The sequence below is a fragment of the Equus asinus genome, chromosome 2 (genome assembly GCF_041296235.1).
Source record: "Equus asinus isolate D_3611 breed Donkey chromosome 2, EquAss-T2T_v2, whole genome shotgun sequence".
NCBI lineage: Eukaryota > Metazoa > Chordata > Mammalia > Perissodactyla > Equidae > Equus > Equus asinus.
In genome coordinates, this window is record NC_091791.1 from 132,089,719 (window position 1) to 132,109,661 (window position 19,943).

Here is a 19,943-nt window from a genome sequence, read left to right on the forward strand (position 1 = left end):
CGAATTTAAACATGTAGGCTAGAAATTTGTTTAGGGAAAAAACTGCATGCGTATCACTCTTTTGGAATTTTGCCAATTAAAGGTGAGTACTTGAAGTTCAGGGTAATTTTCCACTACTGTTTTTTTCCTCTGATTAGAGACCTCACACAAAAACTAGATACTTATAATTGACTAAAATCTTTGATGGTCTGAACTTCAAAAAGTTCATGCAACAAAGGATAGATTCCAAATATCTCTTTTCAAAGAAGGCCAACTTTTTAGGTATTATTTTGCAATTCTAGGTTGGTCTAGGCATGATCAGTATATTAACACATCAATAAGATAAAGATATCTATGGTCTAGATTTAACATTGAATATAAAACAATATTAAATTATCAAAATTAGGATTAGTAATAATATAGTCAATGGCTTTTAAAACAGGAATAAAATTAGGTACATTTGGGCCGGCCTGGTGGCATAGTGGTTAAGTTCACATGCTTTGTTTTGGTGGCCGAGGGTTTGCAGGTTTGGATCCCAGGCGTGAATCTACACACTGCTCATCAAGCCATGCTGTGTTGGCGTCCCACATACAAAATAGAGGAAGATTGCCACAGATGTTAGCTCAGGGCGAGTCCCTCAAGCAAAAAGAGGAAAATTGGCAACGGATGCTAGTTTAGGGCCAATATTCCTCACTGAAAAAAAAAACCACAAAAAGCAAAAAACTAGTACTCTGACATTAGCTTTTGAAGTGTTTAATATTTTAAAACAGTTTTAAGAACGTATGCTTTCTACTCTATTATGAGACAAATACTCTATCCAGAGCACAATTTATTACTACAAAATAAATGAATGTTTAAAAGACAGTCTGTCAATTGAAAAAAAACCCACATTAAAAAAGCAGGTTTCCAAGCCAAGTCAAACAAAACATTTTCTCTTTGACAAGCTGCTTACATTTAAACGAAAACAGGGCAAATTTGGTCAATAATATGGATTGCATATAATAAAAAGGACCTTAGATCATGTTAATACAAGAATCAGAAAAGAGTAACTTCAATTAAAACCACCCAATTATTTAGCAAGTTTTCAGATACAGCAAATAAATTACTCTGTTTTAAATGAAAGTGCTCAGATAAGTAGCTTTTTGACCTATGAGTAAGTCTCACCAGCAGCAATTGCAGCTAAGCAAGAATCTGCTGAAGCAAGGCAAAGCCCCCAAATCAAACAAATGGTATTAGTAATCAAAAAGCATTGTCAAAACATATTTCCCTGGTTAGTAGCAGGAGGTTCGGAGCAAATGGCACCTACAGCTTCCCTCCTACTCTGATGGATAGTGTATGGGGGTGAACACACATTCCTCTTACCCACAAAGAACTCCGGTATTTTGCTTTTAACAAGAGGATATTTTCATTTCTGTACCATCTTGTGAAAAAGGCCAGTTGTTATACTATTAAGAATGCACGTCTTTCACTTAAAATCCTCTATTATCCACTTATGTTTAACTCGTATTGGGATTTAAGAATGCCTCTTTATTGAGACAAGTAATATGTCATCATTTTGTTCAGCTAACAGGCCTGACAGACCCTGTCTCCTCGAGTTAAGAACAGTAGATCTCTATTTTGTACATTGGTGGCAAAAGCTGGCAGAATAAATGAGAATTAGCCAATTGGTAGTAAAGGTTTTTAATCCCAAAGATCCAGACTTTCCTTGTACCTTAGCCTTAATTATTCTATTTGGCCAGATGATGGTATATTCTTTTTCAATAAAAGTGATCTCTTGATTTGCAATAATTTCTTTGAATGCCATTCTTATGTATTTTTAACAAATAACATTGCATATACACTATACATCTCTTATGTTTTTGATCCTTTTTACTACTTATCATCTTCTTTATTTGAAACAGATTTTTAACAGATAATCTTGATCGTTACAACAATATCTTGCTTGCATTTTATTCAAATAATTCTTAAAAACAGCTTAAAAAGCCGTTTGGAATAACATCAAGCTTGCCATCAATCAAACGAAAAAATTCCGCTGGCGGTTGTATAAACATCAGATCAAGTCTGATGTCTTCAAGGATTTCAGAGTGAACCATAAAAAACTCCATTAACTTCTGACAAAGAATGCAAATTAATCACAACATGGGGTGAAATGAAATTAAAGGCTCTTTTCTAATCAATGACAAGGCAGGATGAAATATTTGTTACTCTCTCTGCACTCACAGACTGCCTAGGATGTTTGCACTTCCCTTGCAAAGCCCCAAATGTAAGGTGTGAGTACAGATTCACCCACAGTCGCTGTTTAGCCCTCCTCCCCACCCCCCACCCCCAGAGCTATCTGCTTACAAGTCGTGGAGATTCACAAAACACACTAATCATCTGAATCTCAGGTGCATCCAATTTGTTATTCACACTCTCCCATGCCAGTGAAAAGCCTGGCGCAGACAGATGCACCAGGAACCCTAAATGACAGTTTTGGCCTCCGGAAGTACGATCACTACAGCAAAATCTAGTACAGCCTCCAGGTGAAATGTCTGGAGCTCCATATGGAGCAGGGAAAATTAACAACAAGATGAAAATCACTGCAGCAGCGGGGAGTCGGAATTTTGAAAAAAAAAATGAAATTTAAAGATGAAGAAAGAGAAGTAATAAATTAATGGGGTGTGAAAACATTCAAAGCTTTACAATACCAGGGGCACTATTTGCTCAGATTTTTTTCCTTTTTCTAACTTCAGGTCATTTTGATGTAATTTATTAACCAAGATCAGGAATTGTAGCCAAAAGAAGAACAACATTTTTATATATGGAAAAGTACTTTAAATACATTTGTATCTGTAATATCTTCACTTTCCTGTGGCATGTTGCTTACCAAATTTCCAAATGCTAGAGTTGGCACATCCCCTGAGAAGTCTCCTTAATGGTTTTACTAACATCCTAATGCAGGGCACTGTTGTAAAGTTTGAATGAAGGATGACAATTTTTAGCAGGCAATCTTTTTCATTTCTCCTAAATTATGGTGTCATTAAACAAACCATTGCCCACCATCATGTTTTTTAAGTCAACTGAATTTGTATCTACATGATTAACTACACACAGCTCCAGTCCTTGTCCAGACCTGCACATCTTTCCAGATTATTATTAAAGCTAAATTGTTCAAGAAATTGAGATATTGTTTGCAAGATGTTTAAAAACATAATTTTTTCATTATCATATTGTAGAATATAATATGCTTCACAGGCACCCAGAATTTAATGTCACTGGGGTCAGTGAGAGCTCTGGGGCTCTCCAGATCCCCCTGTCACTCTGCTAAAGACATGTTAAGAAGAGCAAAAGGGCTCTAGGGAGGGGTCTTGTCATCATCTGCAATGGCACAACCCCCCAATGTTCAGCATTTCTCATCTACACAAGAGGCCTCCCTAGGGCAGAGAAGGCAAACCAGGAGAAGGGCTTGGTGGGGCTGAGGGTAAAGAAGAGCAGTGGTATGAATGGCTAACCAAATTCAGAGTACACAGAGCCAGTCCAAGACCTAACTGTACCCCTTCATCCCTGAGGCAAGATGCCTCGCCTCTCTGAGACTCAGTCTGCTCACCTGGAGGCTGGGAATAATAGTCCCTGCAGGTGGGACGTACAGCCTGAGTCAGACAACAGAAAGCACTCTGGAGCTCGATGTCAGAAAGGTGCTAGACGAATCCAAGACATCATTGCTCTTCCTATTATTAGCTGCAGTAATAGACTGTGCATTTTTAGTGGCTCTTAACAATTTTTTCTATCGAGTCCTAAACCGTATGCCAATGAGGCTATGCAAACTTAAGGTCTAAAGGAAACGAAAATAGTATTTTAAAATAAATAAAAAACCAACCCACAAAACAATGACATTCATATAGAATGATTATTTCAAAAAAACTAGTCCTTTAACTTTTATGTTGGACCCAGGCCACTGACTCTCCCTGATATCTTCCCAATACCCCTCCTTCATCTGCGTCCCCACCTGATAACACAGTATGTCACTGGCAAGAAGAGGTGCTGCTAACGACGCTGTCAGCAGCACTGATGCCGGGCTTGGGGAAGAACAAGTCTTGAAGCTAGCCTCTCCTCCTCACTTTCCCCTCTGCTCATTTTACACTCTGCTCCAGTTGCAGCTGGCAGATTGCTGAGCACATCCTTTTGCAACCTTCAGTTGGCGATTAGAAATTTTATTTTGTGTTACAGCCCAACATCAGGATCAGTAGGGTGGCCCTTGGTACTTTCCTGAGTGGTTTCATATCCACAATCTTATTTGATCTGTATACTTCCTCTTCTCCAATGGGAAAGATAGGTATTAAGAACCTCATTTTAGAGACAAGGAAACTGAAGCCTCAAAGAGTTAACAAAGAAGAATTAAGGCCTGTGGTGACCAGAGAGTTTGTGGTAGAGCTGAGTTCTAATTCCTATCTTCTGGCTCCTGGTCCAGAGCTCTTTCCAACACTCCACCCTTCTTCTCAACTTGCCATCAGTGAAGCGTACCCAGATCTGGTGCCCTGATTTGACTTAGAGTTCAGAGCAGCAATGCCCTGGCACTGTCCCCAGTCTTGAGTACAGAAGGGATTCAAATCTATGTAATCTTAAGGATATACGAAAGGCTCATGTGTTCAAGGACCAGACCCCCGGATGACAATTGGGATGAGGCAGTCCTCAGTTCGGTAAAAAGAACACTGTTTTGACTCTATGGCTGCTTTGCAAAGTAGTGAGTTTCCTACCACTGGAGGTGTTCAAGTAGAGTGTAGATGTTTGCTTTCTGATATTGTAGACAGGTTTGATTCAACGATGTCTGAGATCCCTTCCAATCCTGAGAGTCTGTGATTCACTCCTGCCTACTCCATTTGGGATTCAATGGCACCAAACCATCTGCAGTTCAACAACGAGCCAATCAGCCATTCTGTTTGCCCAATTTATGAAGGGAGGCCATCGCACAGAGTGGTTGGGGGTTCAAATAAGATAATATGGGCCAAAGAGAAGGTATTATCTCATAATCCAATTTCTGTGATACTATAAAAATAAACATTCTTCTTTTGTGCTTTATTTGAGGGCAAAAGGGAGGGTCAGGAAAAGAATTTATCAAGTATTCTTTCCTAATCTTCAGTCTATAGAACAAAGCCTGTAAAATAAACGCCAACTCCACCAAAAGTCATTATTGATTCTAGCAACAAAGCACACAAACTTCTGTTGAAAGATCTGGGAAACAGGCCTGATGGTATCAAAGCTGCTTCTTTTATTTGAAATAAATGTCCCAATCTGATGACAATATTCTATCATGACTTAAGGAATACAGTTTTCCCCCGACTCTGGCATAAAGATTATTGCTAACTAGGGAGCTCAGCACATTAGATTTTCCCACCTCCAGCTGACTGATCAAGTAAATGTATACTTAGACACTCAAGAAAACAATATTGCAAAGGTATTCAGTCTCTTCCCAAACTGACCAGAGCCTTCAAACGCTTCACTTGTCAAATGCAATGGCAATCCATTTCTTAGACTTATCACTTATCAAATCTCACTGATTAATTACTCTAAATATTAGGAATCTCAAGAATATAGCTACATTCTCAATCTTTGGCATTTTTATTAGATGGCTTACAAGTTTTCTACCAAGACTTGTTCGAGAGATATATTATTCAGGGTCTCTTCTCTTCAATTACAAAATTTTAGGGGATTGCATAAATTGGCCAAATAGTGAATTGTTTAAAAATTACTGACAGAGTAATAGGCTTACCAAGATAAATATTCTAATGAGCTATAAATCCTGAAAATGTGATTTTAATTTGATGGGCTACCTAGAGCTAAGCAACAAGGCTGTATATACTAAAATCTCACTAAATGCTAGAATGCATGCCAAGTGATTACATTTTAGAATTTTCTCTTTAAGGAAAAGATAATGTTTAAACAAAGAAGCCTAAAAATTTGAAAAATGAGATTAACATTCTTGAACCTAACAACTTGGAGAATTTCTCTTCCATTTATCTGATGACTCTAACTGTAAAAGAAAAAGGATACAAAAGAGACATTTCAGTATGTGAAGGGTCTTTAAATGCTCACATGGGTACCAGGAGAATTTGCTTAAAATCGCTTATAAAGATGGTGGAGAGAACGAGCCCCATCCTATTATTCAATAACCATGTTTGTGATGCATCTGCATAATCTAACCATGCATAAATTAGTATGTGTAATACAATACTTATTTGCATAATAATAGCAAGTTAATAGATGCTTAAAGAGCAGAGACCAACACCACCTTTAAATCAGACATGCCTCCAGGCACTTTGGCCTGTACAGACCAAGATGCCAGAAAAACAGTGAGCATCAACCAGAGGAAAACAGTCAAACCATTCATTTTTCATCCCTCTAGACATTTCACTTATTTCCCCACACGCACTGGGGAATCATTTTCAAATCACAAAATAGCTTTATGTTTTAAGTGTTAGCATCCTTCTATAATAAAAACATTAAAGAAATTATAAAGATTATCATCAGCAATAGTAATACAATGGTTTGTTTTCTTAGAAATGTGGATAGGAAGAGGCAAAATTTTAGAAAGGAATATGTTCAAAATCACACCTGCATAAAATTTGGGGTCCGTCTACTTGCTTAGCAAAAATAATGACCTATTTAGATATTTTTACCATTCATCTCAATCCTTTAATTCAAATAACTTTAATTAAATCCAAACACTCGAATAGTGTATCAAGAAAAGGCTGTGCCTCTCCCTCAACCTCAATCTGAGCACATGGTGCTGAGTGAGGATAAGGAAAACATCACCAATGTCACACAAAGGAAGAGCACGATGATGGCTTTCAACCTTTAACAAAGACGAAAAAAATCTGGAGTTTAAAAAAATAAAAAATCAATAGAGACTTCTAAATGACTCCTTTAAGATATCACTTTTCAATTTAACAGGACAGATTTATTTGTATGTGGCTCAAATGTTCACAATTGCTCCCTGCACCTTCATACATAGGAATGAATGTCACAGTGGCAAACGGCAGTAATGAACAATCTTACCTGAGGATATGGAAACCTCCCAAGAGCAAGCTGGGAAAGGAAATAATATTTGTCTAGTTATAGATTTGCATGCAGGGCAGATCTCCTTAAGACAGACAAGTACTAAATTTCAGAACTGTATCCAGCAAATATAAAAAGCTCACAACCTTGAATGCATGAACTAAATTACTGCTGTAATTACATTAAGAGTTGAATTCAGAATGGACATTTTCAATGGACAGTGATGCATCTCCAATAAAATACTCTAATTTTAACAACTAAATATTGTCCTTATGTGGTTTCTCTTAGGAATATTCTCAGCTCTATGGGCATTATTCACATTTACATGTGAGCTACAGTTTCTTCTAGACAGAGATATAAAACAATGGAAGGAGACTGTTGGCTTTTCTCTTGTAAAATGGGAACACCTAACTGTTCCTAGCCCACAGCTCTGTAGAGTTTTCAGTTACAAGTATACAGGGAGGGTTATAGGAAGTGAGGAATGGGCCATATGAAACAGAAAATTTTGCCATTATTTCCATTTATCTGTTAGTTTTTTTCATCCATTTTCTATCTATAGTTAGAAGAAAAGAGACACTACTAGTGGGTAAATGGCAATTTTAAGACTGAGAAGTCAGAACTATAAGTTTAAGTCTGAAATTGGGAAAGTGAATCCTTAGAGCTTTTGATTTTGCTTGATTTGTAAACTGCTATGTTTCTAGGCCAGTTACTTAATTTCGGCCTTTGGATTCTCACTATACAAACAAAAGATTCAACTAGGAACAGGATTGATATAAAGTAATGAGATCAAATTTACCAAACATACCATAACGTATTTAAAGTAAATAGCGGCAAAATTTTGCAACTTCATAATGTGGCCCAGTCTCAGGGCTAAAATCCGTTACACGTATTTGTAACTACTTTCAAAGCAGAATCACTACATCAGGGAACTCTGAAGCTGGAATGGATCCAAGAAAGAATCAATCCATTTTACAGATTAGAACCTCAGAGTCCCATTGAAGAAGTTCCCACACAGTTTATCAGTAGAAGCCTAGCGACTGACCCCAAGATCTGTACCTTAATCCATTGTTCTTTCCAGTGTTGTTACATTGCTTTTCTAGATTTTGAGAAGTTGTGCATTTATTTCAAACACACTGACACTGCTCAAACATTTCTGAACTCCTCTTTTGGAACTGTATTCAGAATCATTTCAAGCAAGAGAAGAACATCTACTTCATTTTGTTAGAATTGTATCTTGGATTTAAAATTATACTCCTCAGATTTTTGCTCCACTAAATTATTTGTTGACTAAGGTTTGAATGCCCTATAGGTATGACCAAAACCCAAAGCCACCTTCAAAGAATAAATGTTTTGTTCCTTACTAAGGATAAACATGAAGTGCTGAGTTTAATTTTCAAAGTTGTAAGACCAGTTTGAGCAACAGCAATGTAAAGGAAAAAAAACCACATGACCAGGAAAGGTGACTACTTTGAAAGAAGCAACACTCATTTGGATGTATATTTATATATATCTGTTTTGGAAAACCTTGTATGTTTCATTACCTTGCACTCATTTCTTGAATACTCAGAGGTCATTGATTTTCAAGATATAAAGTTATACTATTGTTATTTCATTTGGTGGATATCATTAATCCCTTCAAATATAAATAGTAAAACATTACAACGTAGGGTGAAGGAAAGAGAGTGTGGATATTAACCAAACTCCCTTTTAAGGTGTTGTGTGATTATGTTTGTTGTCTATAAACAGTTATTTATTTGGAAGGGGAGGGATTCAGCTCTCCACTGCCCCTACTCCACTCCCACCCAATATGTGCCATCAATTTGCCTCACATTTTGAAAATACAGTGTGTTTCTGGCCAATGAGTGTGCACACCAATTCAGGAGGAGCTACTGTGGTCTATTGTGGCACTAATGGGTGGACTAGGCGTTTGCACCATTCTCTACTGAACTGACAGGCAGTGACAGCTCATCAAAAGCTGTCACCTATCATCACACTCATCTGTGGATTACAAATTTTGCATATTCCTCCATTTGGAGTTAGAAAACTACCAAGAGGAGGATCTCTCATCTATAAAAACCAACAGCTTAATAACTACTAAAAAGCATTTGGAACATTCTATCTCAAGCGCCTCTACAGGGGCTCTGCCATCCAATTGGGTACATGTTCAACATGTCATTAAGGACTATGGAAGAATTCTGTCCACATGACTTACCAGCAGAAGAAACTTGTCTACCACAGTATATTTAAGATCTAAACTAGCTGGCGGGTGCCAACACTGGCCACTGGTTCTTGCAGTTTAAAGAACTAAGCAATGATAAATGGAAGGTTTTAAAAAAGAGTGGGATAAGGTGAAAAATATGAATCTTCCCACTTCACCACAAAGCCTCAAATTCTCAAGTCATCACTGTTCTATAGAGAGGACAGGCTACAGCTGACTTGGGAACATGCACACATCTACTCGGCCCCCTCTGTCATGACTGGTACAAGGTAACAAGGATGGCTGATCATTCATTTCTTCTGTAAGATACCACCATGCAGGAGAACAGAGAGAAATTCAGTACAGGCTGGCCAACTGGAGCCTCTCTGTACCAGTCTGCCTGGGAGCAGGTGGCAGTGCTTGAACTAGTGAACTCACCACTCCTGGGGTTGGCTTTGCTTTGTGTGTACTTTCCTGACATCCTGTGGAATCTCAGGCCTGCCTGTCAACTATAGTCCTGAGAGAACTGCTTCTAAGACATCTTGCATGTCTGACCTCTTTTGAGTCAGAGGATAGAGAATGGTTTCTTGTCCTTGACCAGAGCAGTCAAATAATCATGTTCTCTCACACAGAGTGTCACCACTGGGCTGCTCCAGCAGCCGGCCAAGGATTCCAATTCTGCGCCCGTGAAAACTGGCAGTGGCACTATTAGGCTGGCACCACAGCAGTCACTTTAAGGCCCCGGGAGAGGGAGCTGCCTTCCATGTATGTTCCTGTCCTTCTAGGTTTAATGTAGCTGCAGTGTTTATGTTCCACACTATTTTGTCTGATGGCAAAAGAGAAGGAAATATATAGCCAGGGCCTAGAACTCTTTTATCAAGTTCAATTAGGAGAAGGTTAAAAAGGAAAAGGGCTTGTAGCAGATATGCCTGCATGAAGAACAAGTTCTTCATGAGGCTGTCAAAAGTCAAAATAAACACTGAACCCTTATGGGGAAGAGGGAGCACATATGCTATGAGTGAATATTTCAGAGACAGCTGGACCTGGGGCCATTCTGTATCTTTTACCCCAACTGGTCTATTAATCTACTTGCATTTCCCCAGTTTTTATTGTCAAGGTATTATAAATTAGGAAACTTACAAAAGAGAGTATGTAATCTTCTCTGAAATGGCCTGCAGATATGTCACTGTACTAAATGTGTTTCAGATTTAATGAAGCTTTAATGTCCTTTTTAATTTTGCCTGTTTCTGTATCACCAGGGGTCGGGCAAGGCAATCAGCACTCAAGAGGGTGGTTTGGTTTAAAACTAGGAAAAAACTCATTTGCTTATGAGTTGCACTGTATTTTCTTAATTAAATTTACTGACTAAAATGGTTTAAGTTCAGCCAACCAACGACCTTTGTGTGTAGATTTAGATTTATAAATAGGTTAACAGTTAAAGAAAAAAAAAGAATCACAACAAAGCAAACAGATTAGGGCTAAGCCAATAGAAATCTTTGCTCTCTTTATCATTTTTACAAAAGAAGCATTTAAATATAGGCAGCTTAAGTCCAGTTTTTAAAAAAATATATTGAAAAATGTGGACCCACATAAACGCCAGCAGTTCATCAAAGGACTCTCACGTCCTTTTCATTCCCAGGAGGGGAGCGGCTCACACTGTAAAATATTTGGAAAAGCTTTATTTATTTTTCAGGGGGTGGAGGTAGAAATGAGGAAGGGAGAGGATTCTATTTAACGTTAAATTTAAAAAGTGGATTTTAATTCCAAATACTTAAGATTCAGCAAACTGCTAATACTCTGTTTACTGTGAGCGATTTACTATGCAAAAGGCAAAAAAAAAAAAGCTCTGAAAACATTTACAGTTGGGAATACATTTAAATAACAGTGAACTACTAATATTTTACTATAAAACTAGAACTGTTGCTTAGTGTCACCTTGGATTTGTCCAACCATAATCTATGAAATACTCTTGATTTAGCAGCATTTGAATATGTTGGATTTTACTATCTAAATAACAATTATACGTGTGTGGGGGTGTAATCATAACAATTACCAAATATAGAACAATTGCATGATAGAAACCTTCATATTTTAACAACAGTTAGGATAGAAGATAGCTATGTACAAAGAAACAAAAATAGCTTCTGTTGATAATGATTATTATTGTCACAAAGTCATAAATGATAAAGAGATAACATACATTGTAGCCAGAAGGTAAGTACAGAACACAAACGCAGGATATGTTTTGGTGATCAGGTCTCCTACTTAGAATAGCAACAATGTGGGAATAGTTTTAAATTTACTGTTATACTGAAGAGCACTGGGTTTTTTTTAGTCTTAATTTTGACATATTCTATGTTTCTCGACGTAACTGCAAATTGAAAATAAGCATTTTCAATACAGGCAGTGATCTAGCTGAAGGAGGACTTTATAGTCTGAAATGTTCTAAAATTTGTTCTTAATTACCTTGTGCACATTTTACACAATTAAATTTCCATGCAAGGATTTTGCACTGCAGTTAAACCTTTGTTTTATAGAAATGCAGCAGCCACTTTGGAACACTCAGACACAGGGAAACTTTAAAAAATCAGACTTAACTACTGGATTACATAAAATTCCCTAGGTGAGGTTTCATCCCAAGACCAATTTACACAGTCCTAGAGAGAGAGTTTAAATCATCTGAAACTATGCTGGAAGAACCATAATAAATATTAAATACCTCAAAATCTACCCTACGACTTTCCTTTTCTTCCCATGTATCAATTTCACTGTCCTCTTACTGAATGGTTTAAAAACAATCCAAAGGATATAACAGCAATTTACCAATGTTAAAGTGCTTCGGAGGTTAAACTGACAACAAAGAACACAGAAACAGAAAGCGTCTTGAAGTAGGATTTCAATTAAACGTGGAGGATTTAGTAATGCAGGACCAAAAAAAAAGGTTACAAATTAATTTAATCTTCTGCCTATAGTTTGCAGCTGCACTCCAAAGTGTCTAGGGCTTAAGAACAAAGCCTTGCAAGGCCTCGGAGTGAGGAAAGCTTCAATTTTTAATGTATAACGCCATTAGCTGATAACTTGTGGAATCTGCAACCCCTGCGGAGGGGCAGAAGTGCGAGTAACAGAGACTGATGAAGTGACATATTTGTTCATGTCTAGAACTACGAGGAACAGGGTTATTACTAACACCATCAGGCCCAACAGAAATATGCCCTAATAACCTTTGGGACCCTCCACATTATCAGTTCTCACTACATCAAATATATTAAAATCAAAGCCTAATTCACTTTAATTAAAGAAAATTAGTTTGTTTTACTATTATTGTTTTAACTTGCATGATATTATAATACATTGCAAATTAAAGATGGGATAATAAATATAACAAAAACATCAAACTGTATACACCTTTCCACCCAAGCTTGGTGACATTAGCTTATCACTGGTGTCTTTTTGAGGAAATTCAAGGACACCATCATTAAAAGTGGTGTAGAAACATTTCATTCAAAAAAGAACACAGTGAAACCAAGCATATCTTTTCCTTATTCAATTTATACTTCTTTTCACATAACACTTTCCTATAAACTCTAAGGATTTCTTTAACACAAACAGAATTATGACCCAATGGAGGCACCAGAAGCTTAATTAATTTGCCCAAGGTTACACTGTAGGTTGGTGACAAAGCTTGTTAAATTACTAGGAACGCTGGACTATACAGATGTTTTGGCGATGGCAAAGGACCCTGTCTGCAGAAGCCCCAGAGACTTCTAGTGCAATGGGCGAACCATTGCAAACAATGCATTACACCTGCACAGAAAGCGCCAAGTGCTTCTGAGAGCTCACAAATAAAACGTTTTCTTTGTGTAGAAAGAGCCTAAATGTGAGGTTCCCATCAGGAGTGCTTCTAAGCAGGTGCCATTATTTACAAAAGAATTCCTCATCCTCCCCAGAGTCCACTGATAAAAAGAAAATTTATTTTAACTTAAGGAGCCCAAACACAGTAGCACAAAGAAATCAAGCACTTCCCCATCATTCAGAAGGTCTTGCATTATATCCCACAGATTACTAATAACAGTGGAGAAAGGACAGCATTACAAATAAATGTTTCTAATAGAGTTTTTTTTTAAAATTAGAAATGGGCTCATTACAGTGGACACTTAAATAAGGAGAGGCCAACAGTAATTCACCAGTACAATATCCTAATGCTGTTCCTTTAATTGCTTTATTTGTTTCACTGTTAAAAATGATTGCTTGCTTCAGCCTAACCACAAATGCTGAAAAGCATGATACATTGAGGTCTCAACCTGGGCAAACTGTACCTAAACTTACACTTTATTGCAGCTTAGTTCACAATCTTCACCTAATATAGGGTTATATCCCAGTGCAGCAGGAGGATAAATCATCCTGGAATATTACTCCGGCAAAGTTTAGCTCTGACTGGAGCATATGTGCTTTCGAGTCACTGAAGCAAAGGCCCATAAAATACACTAATTACTGGAAGTTATGGTCACTGAGTGATTGATAGTGCTCTGCAAGGCAACTTCCTCATTTTCAGCTCTTCTGACGGGGCTCATCCGCCACATAGCAATTATTAATTCATGACCCGCCCCTCAGGCACTAGTACCTTTACTTCTAATTCTCCTGCTAGCAAACTACTGCTACAGCTGGACACTGTCTTTCTTCATTCTAATGGCTGGGTAAGGATGATAAAAAATAGATTTCATGCTAAATGCTATTGTTTTCAATCTTTAAATGTTGCTTGGTCTTTCTAACCCTGCTGTCTCGAAACACATAATTCTCCTTCCTTTCCCATTAGGCTATTTCACCGGCATCACTTTCTTAAAAAAGAGTGTGTGTGTTTACATGTGTGTATATATGTATATGTGTTTGTGTGTGTGTATATATATCAATCTATCTATATTAGACTAAAAACTCTGACTGAATAATTTTTTGGTTGTATACTATGGTTTAAATTATATATATTTTTTCAACTAGGCCATAGTAAATATGAGGCAGCTAACTGATTAAAAAAAAAAAGGAAAAAAACTCTTCCATTTAAACAGACCCACTTTTGTAGCTTTGAAGACACTCATTGTTCCAAGGTGATTTCTATCAGTAGCTCTAATCAGAGCAAAGCTAATTAAAATATCTGGGTATATAACCAAATCTCTAAAAGTCATTTAAAAACAGCTGCAAAGGTCTCTTCGATGGTGTTCTGCACATTGAGAGGAAATTTAGTGAGAGACTGAATTAAAGAGAAAGTCCAGTCATGACGGATGAAAGCAAACACTTTACCTTTCTAATACAAAAATAAATGTTCTTCAAATTTTTGCACAACTCAAAATGCAGTCCTGAGGGTAATTTTCCCATCTGGAATCTGAGATGGTGTAAGAGAGGAATAGATGGAAGTCCAAGCTACCTATCCTTTCTGGACTTGGTTCAAATTGTTCCTCCTCTTCTGTCAGGAGTTAGTTCCAGAGGACAATTTTAGGACCAAATTCACATCAGTCCCTGTCCGTATCATTCCCTGGCCATCTATTACATCCCACCTGGTGACAGTTCCTAGTGTTCTGCATCGTTGTGTGTCTGTAATGCCTGGCAAGTTCTAACTTGTTTAAGGGTAAACTCTAAGTCATAAACGTTTATATATTCTCTGTGACGTGAGAAATAGTATTTTGCAGTAGGCAGATAATAAGCGTTTGTTGATTATGATGATCCCATGATGGTGATGTGAGGTCTCCCAGAGCCTGGTCAGTCTGGTGGTACACGGCTTGGTTGTTTCTACGCTACAATACTTTAATGAACGTAGTACACAAACTCTTCAGTATCGGGGTTGATAGTCTTAACTGACAGGGCCCTCTTACACATCACTGCTTAGAATAATCACTCTCACATATTTAAGCATTATGATTAATTTAGATGGCTTATTTCTTATTAAAGACTAAAAGGTCACAAGAAGGGAAAAGATTAGAGTTAAGTGTCTCCAAAATCATCTCATGTGCTTAATTTGATAACCATTTTAATCTTCATAGTAAGAATTAAGAAATGACACCCTTTCAAAATGTTTGTGTAATGCTGACCTGTGTCCTCTGACAGTGGGTGACTTTAATCATGATCACCATCCCTAGAGACTTAGCACTGGGGACGTCTCCATTTCCAAACTGCTCACTGGAGTCATGCAGCTGTGAGTACCTGAGAAAACATCAGCACTGGGGTATAGTCTATCAAGCTCAACCTAATCTACACTTCTATTTCTAGACATTTCAAGGTCAAGGAAGTCATAATCAAGTAATATTCTCACACTCACACTTCTGGCCTCTGTATGTGTTGTTGCTCCTGTGAGAAAGAATGAGAGAGAGCGAGCGAGCGAGAGAGACAGACGGAAGGACGGATGGAGTGGCCACCCCCACCATGCATGCAGGCAAAGCCATCTTGGATATTCCGTTCTTACACACCATCTGACTGCACCCTCACTAGAGGCCACTGTGGATACTACATGGAATGGTTGAGCCTTGCTAGGATTCCTGATCCACAGAATTGTGAGTAAATAAATGGTCGCCATTTTAAGCCACTAGTGTCGGGTAGTTTGTTAAGCAGTCACAGATAAGTGAAATGCTTTGACATTGATATCAGCTGCCCCTCTCATCTGCTCAGGCCTCTGTGCTTCCATTGCACTTTTACTTCTCTTTGTCCCTACTGGTCAAGGAGCTCCTGAGAGCCAAGTCTGTATCCTTTCCGCCAACAGGGCAGCACTATATAAACGTTTACTGATTAGATGGAATTCTCACCTACCCACTTCCTGTTATAGCAGACATATTGGAGATTAGGTTAATTTATATGTTTTTTTAAAAAAAATAACCTAGGCCTTGGTTTCTAAAAAACAATGGCAATTGTACACTTTGAAATATGGTAAAACTGAACCAGCTATAGGAATAGTGTAGGTAATAATCCTGTGAAAAGCAGTCTTGCCTAAAGAGCAGAGTCACAATAAACCAGTCTTTTCCTTTATCTAATTTCCTGTCCATTTACATTTATCATTTACCTCTTCTTTTTTCAGTCTACTCGATCTACTTCTTCTCTACAGCATAATGGAAGAAGCAGACTTTAATCCAGAGTCAGGACACTTAACTGCTGCTGCCTGGTTCAGTCACTTAACCTTTGGGGAAAAGTCCTTTGATTTCTCTGGATCTCAGTTTCCTTATTTGCAAAATGGGAGCTTTGAAGCTTATACGTTGGAACAATCTTGGGTGCCTTACATTACTGATTTTTCAGTTATTTCCCCTCATAGTGAGGAGAAGCTTGAATGAGATAAGGAATGTCAAAAGGCTTTAAGTCTTATGTACACGTAAAGTGTTATGCTGCCATCCTTCTTGTTAGAATGACACTGAGCAAGAAGATGTCAACAGCTAGAAATAGAGGAAAGAGCACTAGACTTCACACCAGAAGTCCTCGATTCCAGTTCTCTTCTGCACAGTGCTGTAAGTGTGGAAACATTCCCTCCCTTCTCTGGACCCAAGCTTCCTCACAGGCAAGAGGAGGGATCTGACGTAACAAGTTATAAAGTCTCTCTTCTGGTTAAAAAGCATGTTAGTCTCTAAATACAAGACAAGGTATGTAAAAGACTTTTCTAAATAAATACTATAAAGATGTCAAAGTTATTACTATCCAGTTCAGAACCAAAGTATGTAATATTGTCCGTAGGATATTCCAGAGGATTTTTAAAAAACTTTTTATTAAGATTATGATAGTCTACAACCTTGTGGAATTTCAGTTGTACATTATTGTTAGTCATGTTGTAGGTGCACCACTTCACCCTTTGTGCCCTCCCCCCACCCCCCCTTTCCCCTGGTAACCATCAATCAATTCTCTTTGTCTCTATGTTTAACTTCTACTTATGAGTGGAGTCATGCAGAGTTTGTCTTTCTCTATCCGGCTTATTTCTCTTAACATAATACTTTCAAGGACCATCCATGTTGTTGTGAATGGGACGATTTTATCTTTTTTATGGCTGAGTAGTATTCCATTGTATATATATACACCATATCTTCTTTATCCAATCATCAGTTGATGGGCATTTAGATTGCTGCCACACCTTGGCTATTGTAAATAATGCTGCAGTGAACATAGGGGTGCATGGGACTTTTGGATTGAGAGGATTTTTAAAGCCAATTCCAGGTCACTGGATTTGAGTATTGATAGAATTCTAGTGGTTTTTACCACTGGATATCTTAAAGGTAGTAGCAACGCTTCCCCAAATATCACACTCACACAGAATTTTAGAGTTGACAGATGTCACTAGAAGACTGGCTCCTTCTTATCTGTTAGATCTCGACTCAGAAGTAACTCCACATCACTCAGCTACCCCCATCACACAATGCTGTTTATTTCTGTCCCACAAGTTACTATTGTCAAGCATCTTTCTTTCAAACATAGGCTCTGTGAAAGCAGGGGTTTTGTCAGTTTCCTTCACGGCAATGTCCCCAGGGACCAGCACAGTACCTGCCACATAATAGGCACTCAACAAAAATTTGCTGAGTGACCAAATAAATGATGGCAGCCTGTCTAACCTTATACTTGTCTCTTCTACAAAGTATTTCTTCTTTAAAAAAAAATCTGAGACAAGTGGTTATTCAGTCACTACTTCAATGCCCCCCATGGATGGGGCACTTTAACCCCTAAAGGCGACGATGCCACTGTTGAGTAGGAAGGGTATAGGGATCCAGCCATTAGAAAAGTATTCTTTATATAGAATAGAAAACTATGGGCTTTTTCTGTTTGTTTCTTAGTTTCAGAAAGTTCAGCCAATCAGTCATAAAGCAGCAGCCCGCCTCTTCTCTAATGACAGTCCTTCAAACATCTGAATATGGCTTGTCAAATGCTTGCTTTGTCTTCTCTTCCTTTCTTTATTCTTCCTATCAAGACTTTGTTGATTTAATGGTTTTTTTGAAGTCCAAATTGTGTGTGTTTGTGTGCATACAGAATTTGGCCATGTGCTGTTGTAAAAACTTTAAAATCAGTCCGAAATCCATCAAAATAATAAAATGCTTAGCTGGGACTGCTAGCACCTGTTCCAACTTGTTTTGTCAATCTCATGGTTGTTCACGATAGCTGAGAGCACAAAGCAAGCTCAACAATGGCTCATTCAGTGGAAAACACGTCACTTTGTCTGCCAGTTTCACATTCACTACAATCACTGACAACCTTGGAAAATGCACATTTAGGCATGGTAATCTGAGACAGCTGGATCCCTTCACAAACCTTGCAGAGGATTAAACTAGTCAATCCATCATATGCCAAAGGTCATTTTAACAGCTCCTTTTTGCAGTAAGTTACAAAAAATTTTAGACAAAAAAATGACAGTGAGAAAACTCAAGTTAAAACAATTACAAAAATGGGAGTAAAAGCAGGGGAATGAGTGATGGAAACTTACATGCCATTTTCCTCAACATTCTTCAATGGAAGGAAGGGAGGCCCACTGACAAGGCCTCTCAGCCTTGTAAAGGAAACTCCCACCCACTTTCCTATACAATCTTCCACTGAAATTTCCGTGGTGTTTGGATCCTTCAGTTTTGATCCTTTTGCCTTTTGATGGTTTTCAGCAGAAACCACCTGCTCAACAGGTAAGATTTTCACTAGTTGGAGCAGCAGACAGAGCACAGTATAACAAAATTCAACTTTCACTCATCTTCTTGACAATAATTTTAAAAAACAAGAGGAGAAAATGTCAGTACTTAAGCACACCAAATGCCAAGTTGTTATGGTACAGAGAAGTTGACAGCAGCCGCTCATAGGGCATCTGGAGTCATCCGTCACCCCTCAGAACCGGTTCACAATCACCAAGGGCCACAAAGGCAAACAGAGCCGCAGCTTGGCCCACTAGAGACAGCTGTGTCTCCAGGGGCTTTGTGTAGGGAGAGCAGGGAATGGCTTCTTCTATCCATTTAGCGGCAGGGACCACGTCTAGATAATGCTCCCTAATTCTCATCACCCAGTAAACACCCAACACGTAGATGAGGATGTTATTTCAAAGAGAAGCTTACTTCTCAAAGTAACCTCATAAGGTTGTTGTTGTTAAATGAAAGTGTTCACAAAAGAAGGTGTCTGCTTTCAAAAAATAAGAATTTACTATTATTATCATCTGCCTGCCTCATTACATTGTAGGTTCAGCAAGGAAAGAGAACAGGCCTATTTTACCTACCAATGTTTCCCCAGCACCTAGTAAAGTGTTTGGCACATAAAAGGCACTGAGCAAATATTTGAGAAATGAAAGAATTCTAATGTTATCTTCATTTTACAGATCAGAAACTGACAGCTGGAGTGGCAAAATGACTTGTTCAAGCTCACACTGATTCTAAGCGGTGGTGCCAACAGATCTGGTTAATCTGGATTTTAACAGTTCAAGAATTAGGATGACAGCCCTTGAATCTGAAACTGACATCACAGAAAGAAAACTACATCCTCTTCATCAAACTTCTCCAGAAGCTTCTGTCAAGGGTACTAGGCTGGGTGATCTATGCCACTTTTTCAACACTTTTATTTTAACTTCAAATAGCTTTATGTGTTTGCTTATAAATGTAGATTATATTTTATTTTCTTGGTATCTAATGAGTCTTATCTGGCACCCATTAAACAATATAGAGAAAGGCAAAATTTTCAAAAATGAGATGTGTTTGCAGCTTTTAACATTTCCATAAGACAAGGTAGTTACATCCAACTACTTGTACTTTTTATGCTAAAT

At 38.0% G+C, this 19,943-nt stretch overlaps 1 protein-coding gene across 21 annotated transcripts in view; it reads right to left on the reverse strand.

Moving 5' to 3' along the window:
* Positions 1-19,943, reverse strand: part of MAP2K5 (mitogen-activated protein kinase kinase 5) — a 237,867-nt gene that overhangs the window by 73,193 nt on the left and 144,731 nt on the right. For 12 of the 21 annotated variants that reach the window (XR_006523191.2, XM_014856227.3, XM_044764657.2 and 9 more), the window contains one exon: positions 7,012-7,041. The exons of the other annotated variants lie outside the window; for them this stretch is intronic. Coding sequence is in view for 11 of the 12 variants with exons in the window: in XM_014856227.3 (XP_014711713.1) it covers positions 7,012-7,041 (30 nt within the window). In the remaining variant the exon portion in view is untranslated. The remainder of the gene's footprint in view (positions 1-7,011; positions 7,042-19,943) is intronic. 21 annotated transcript variants of the gene reach the window in all.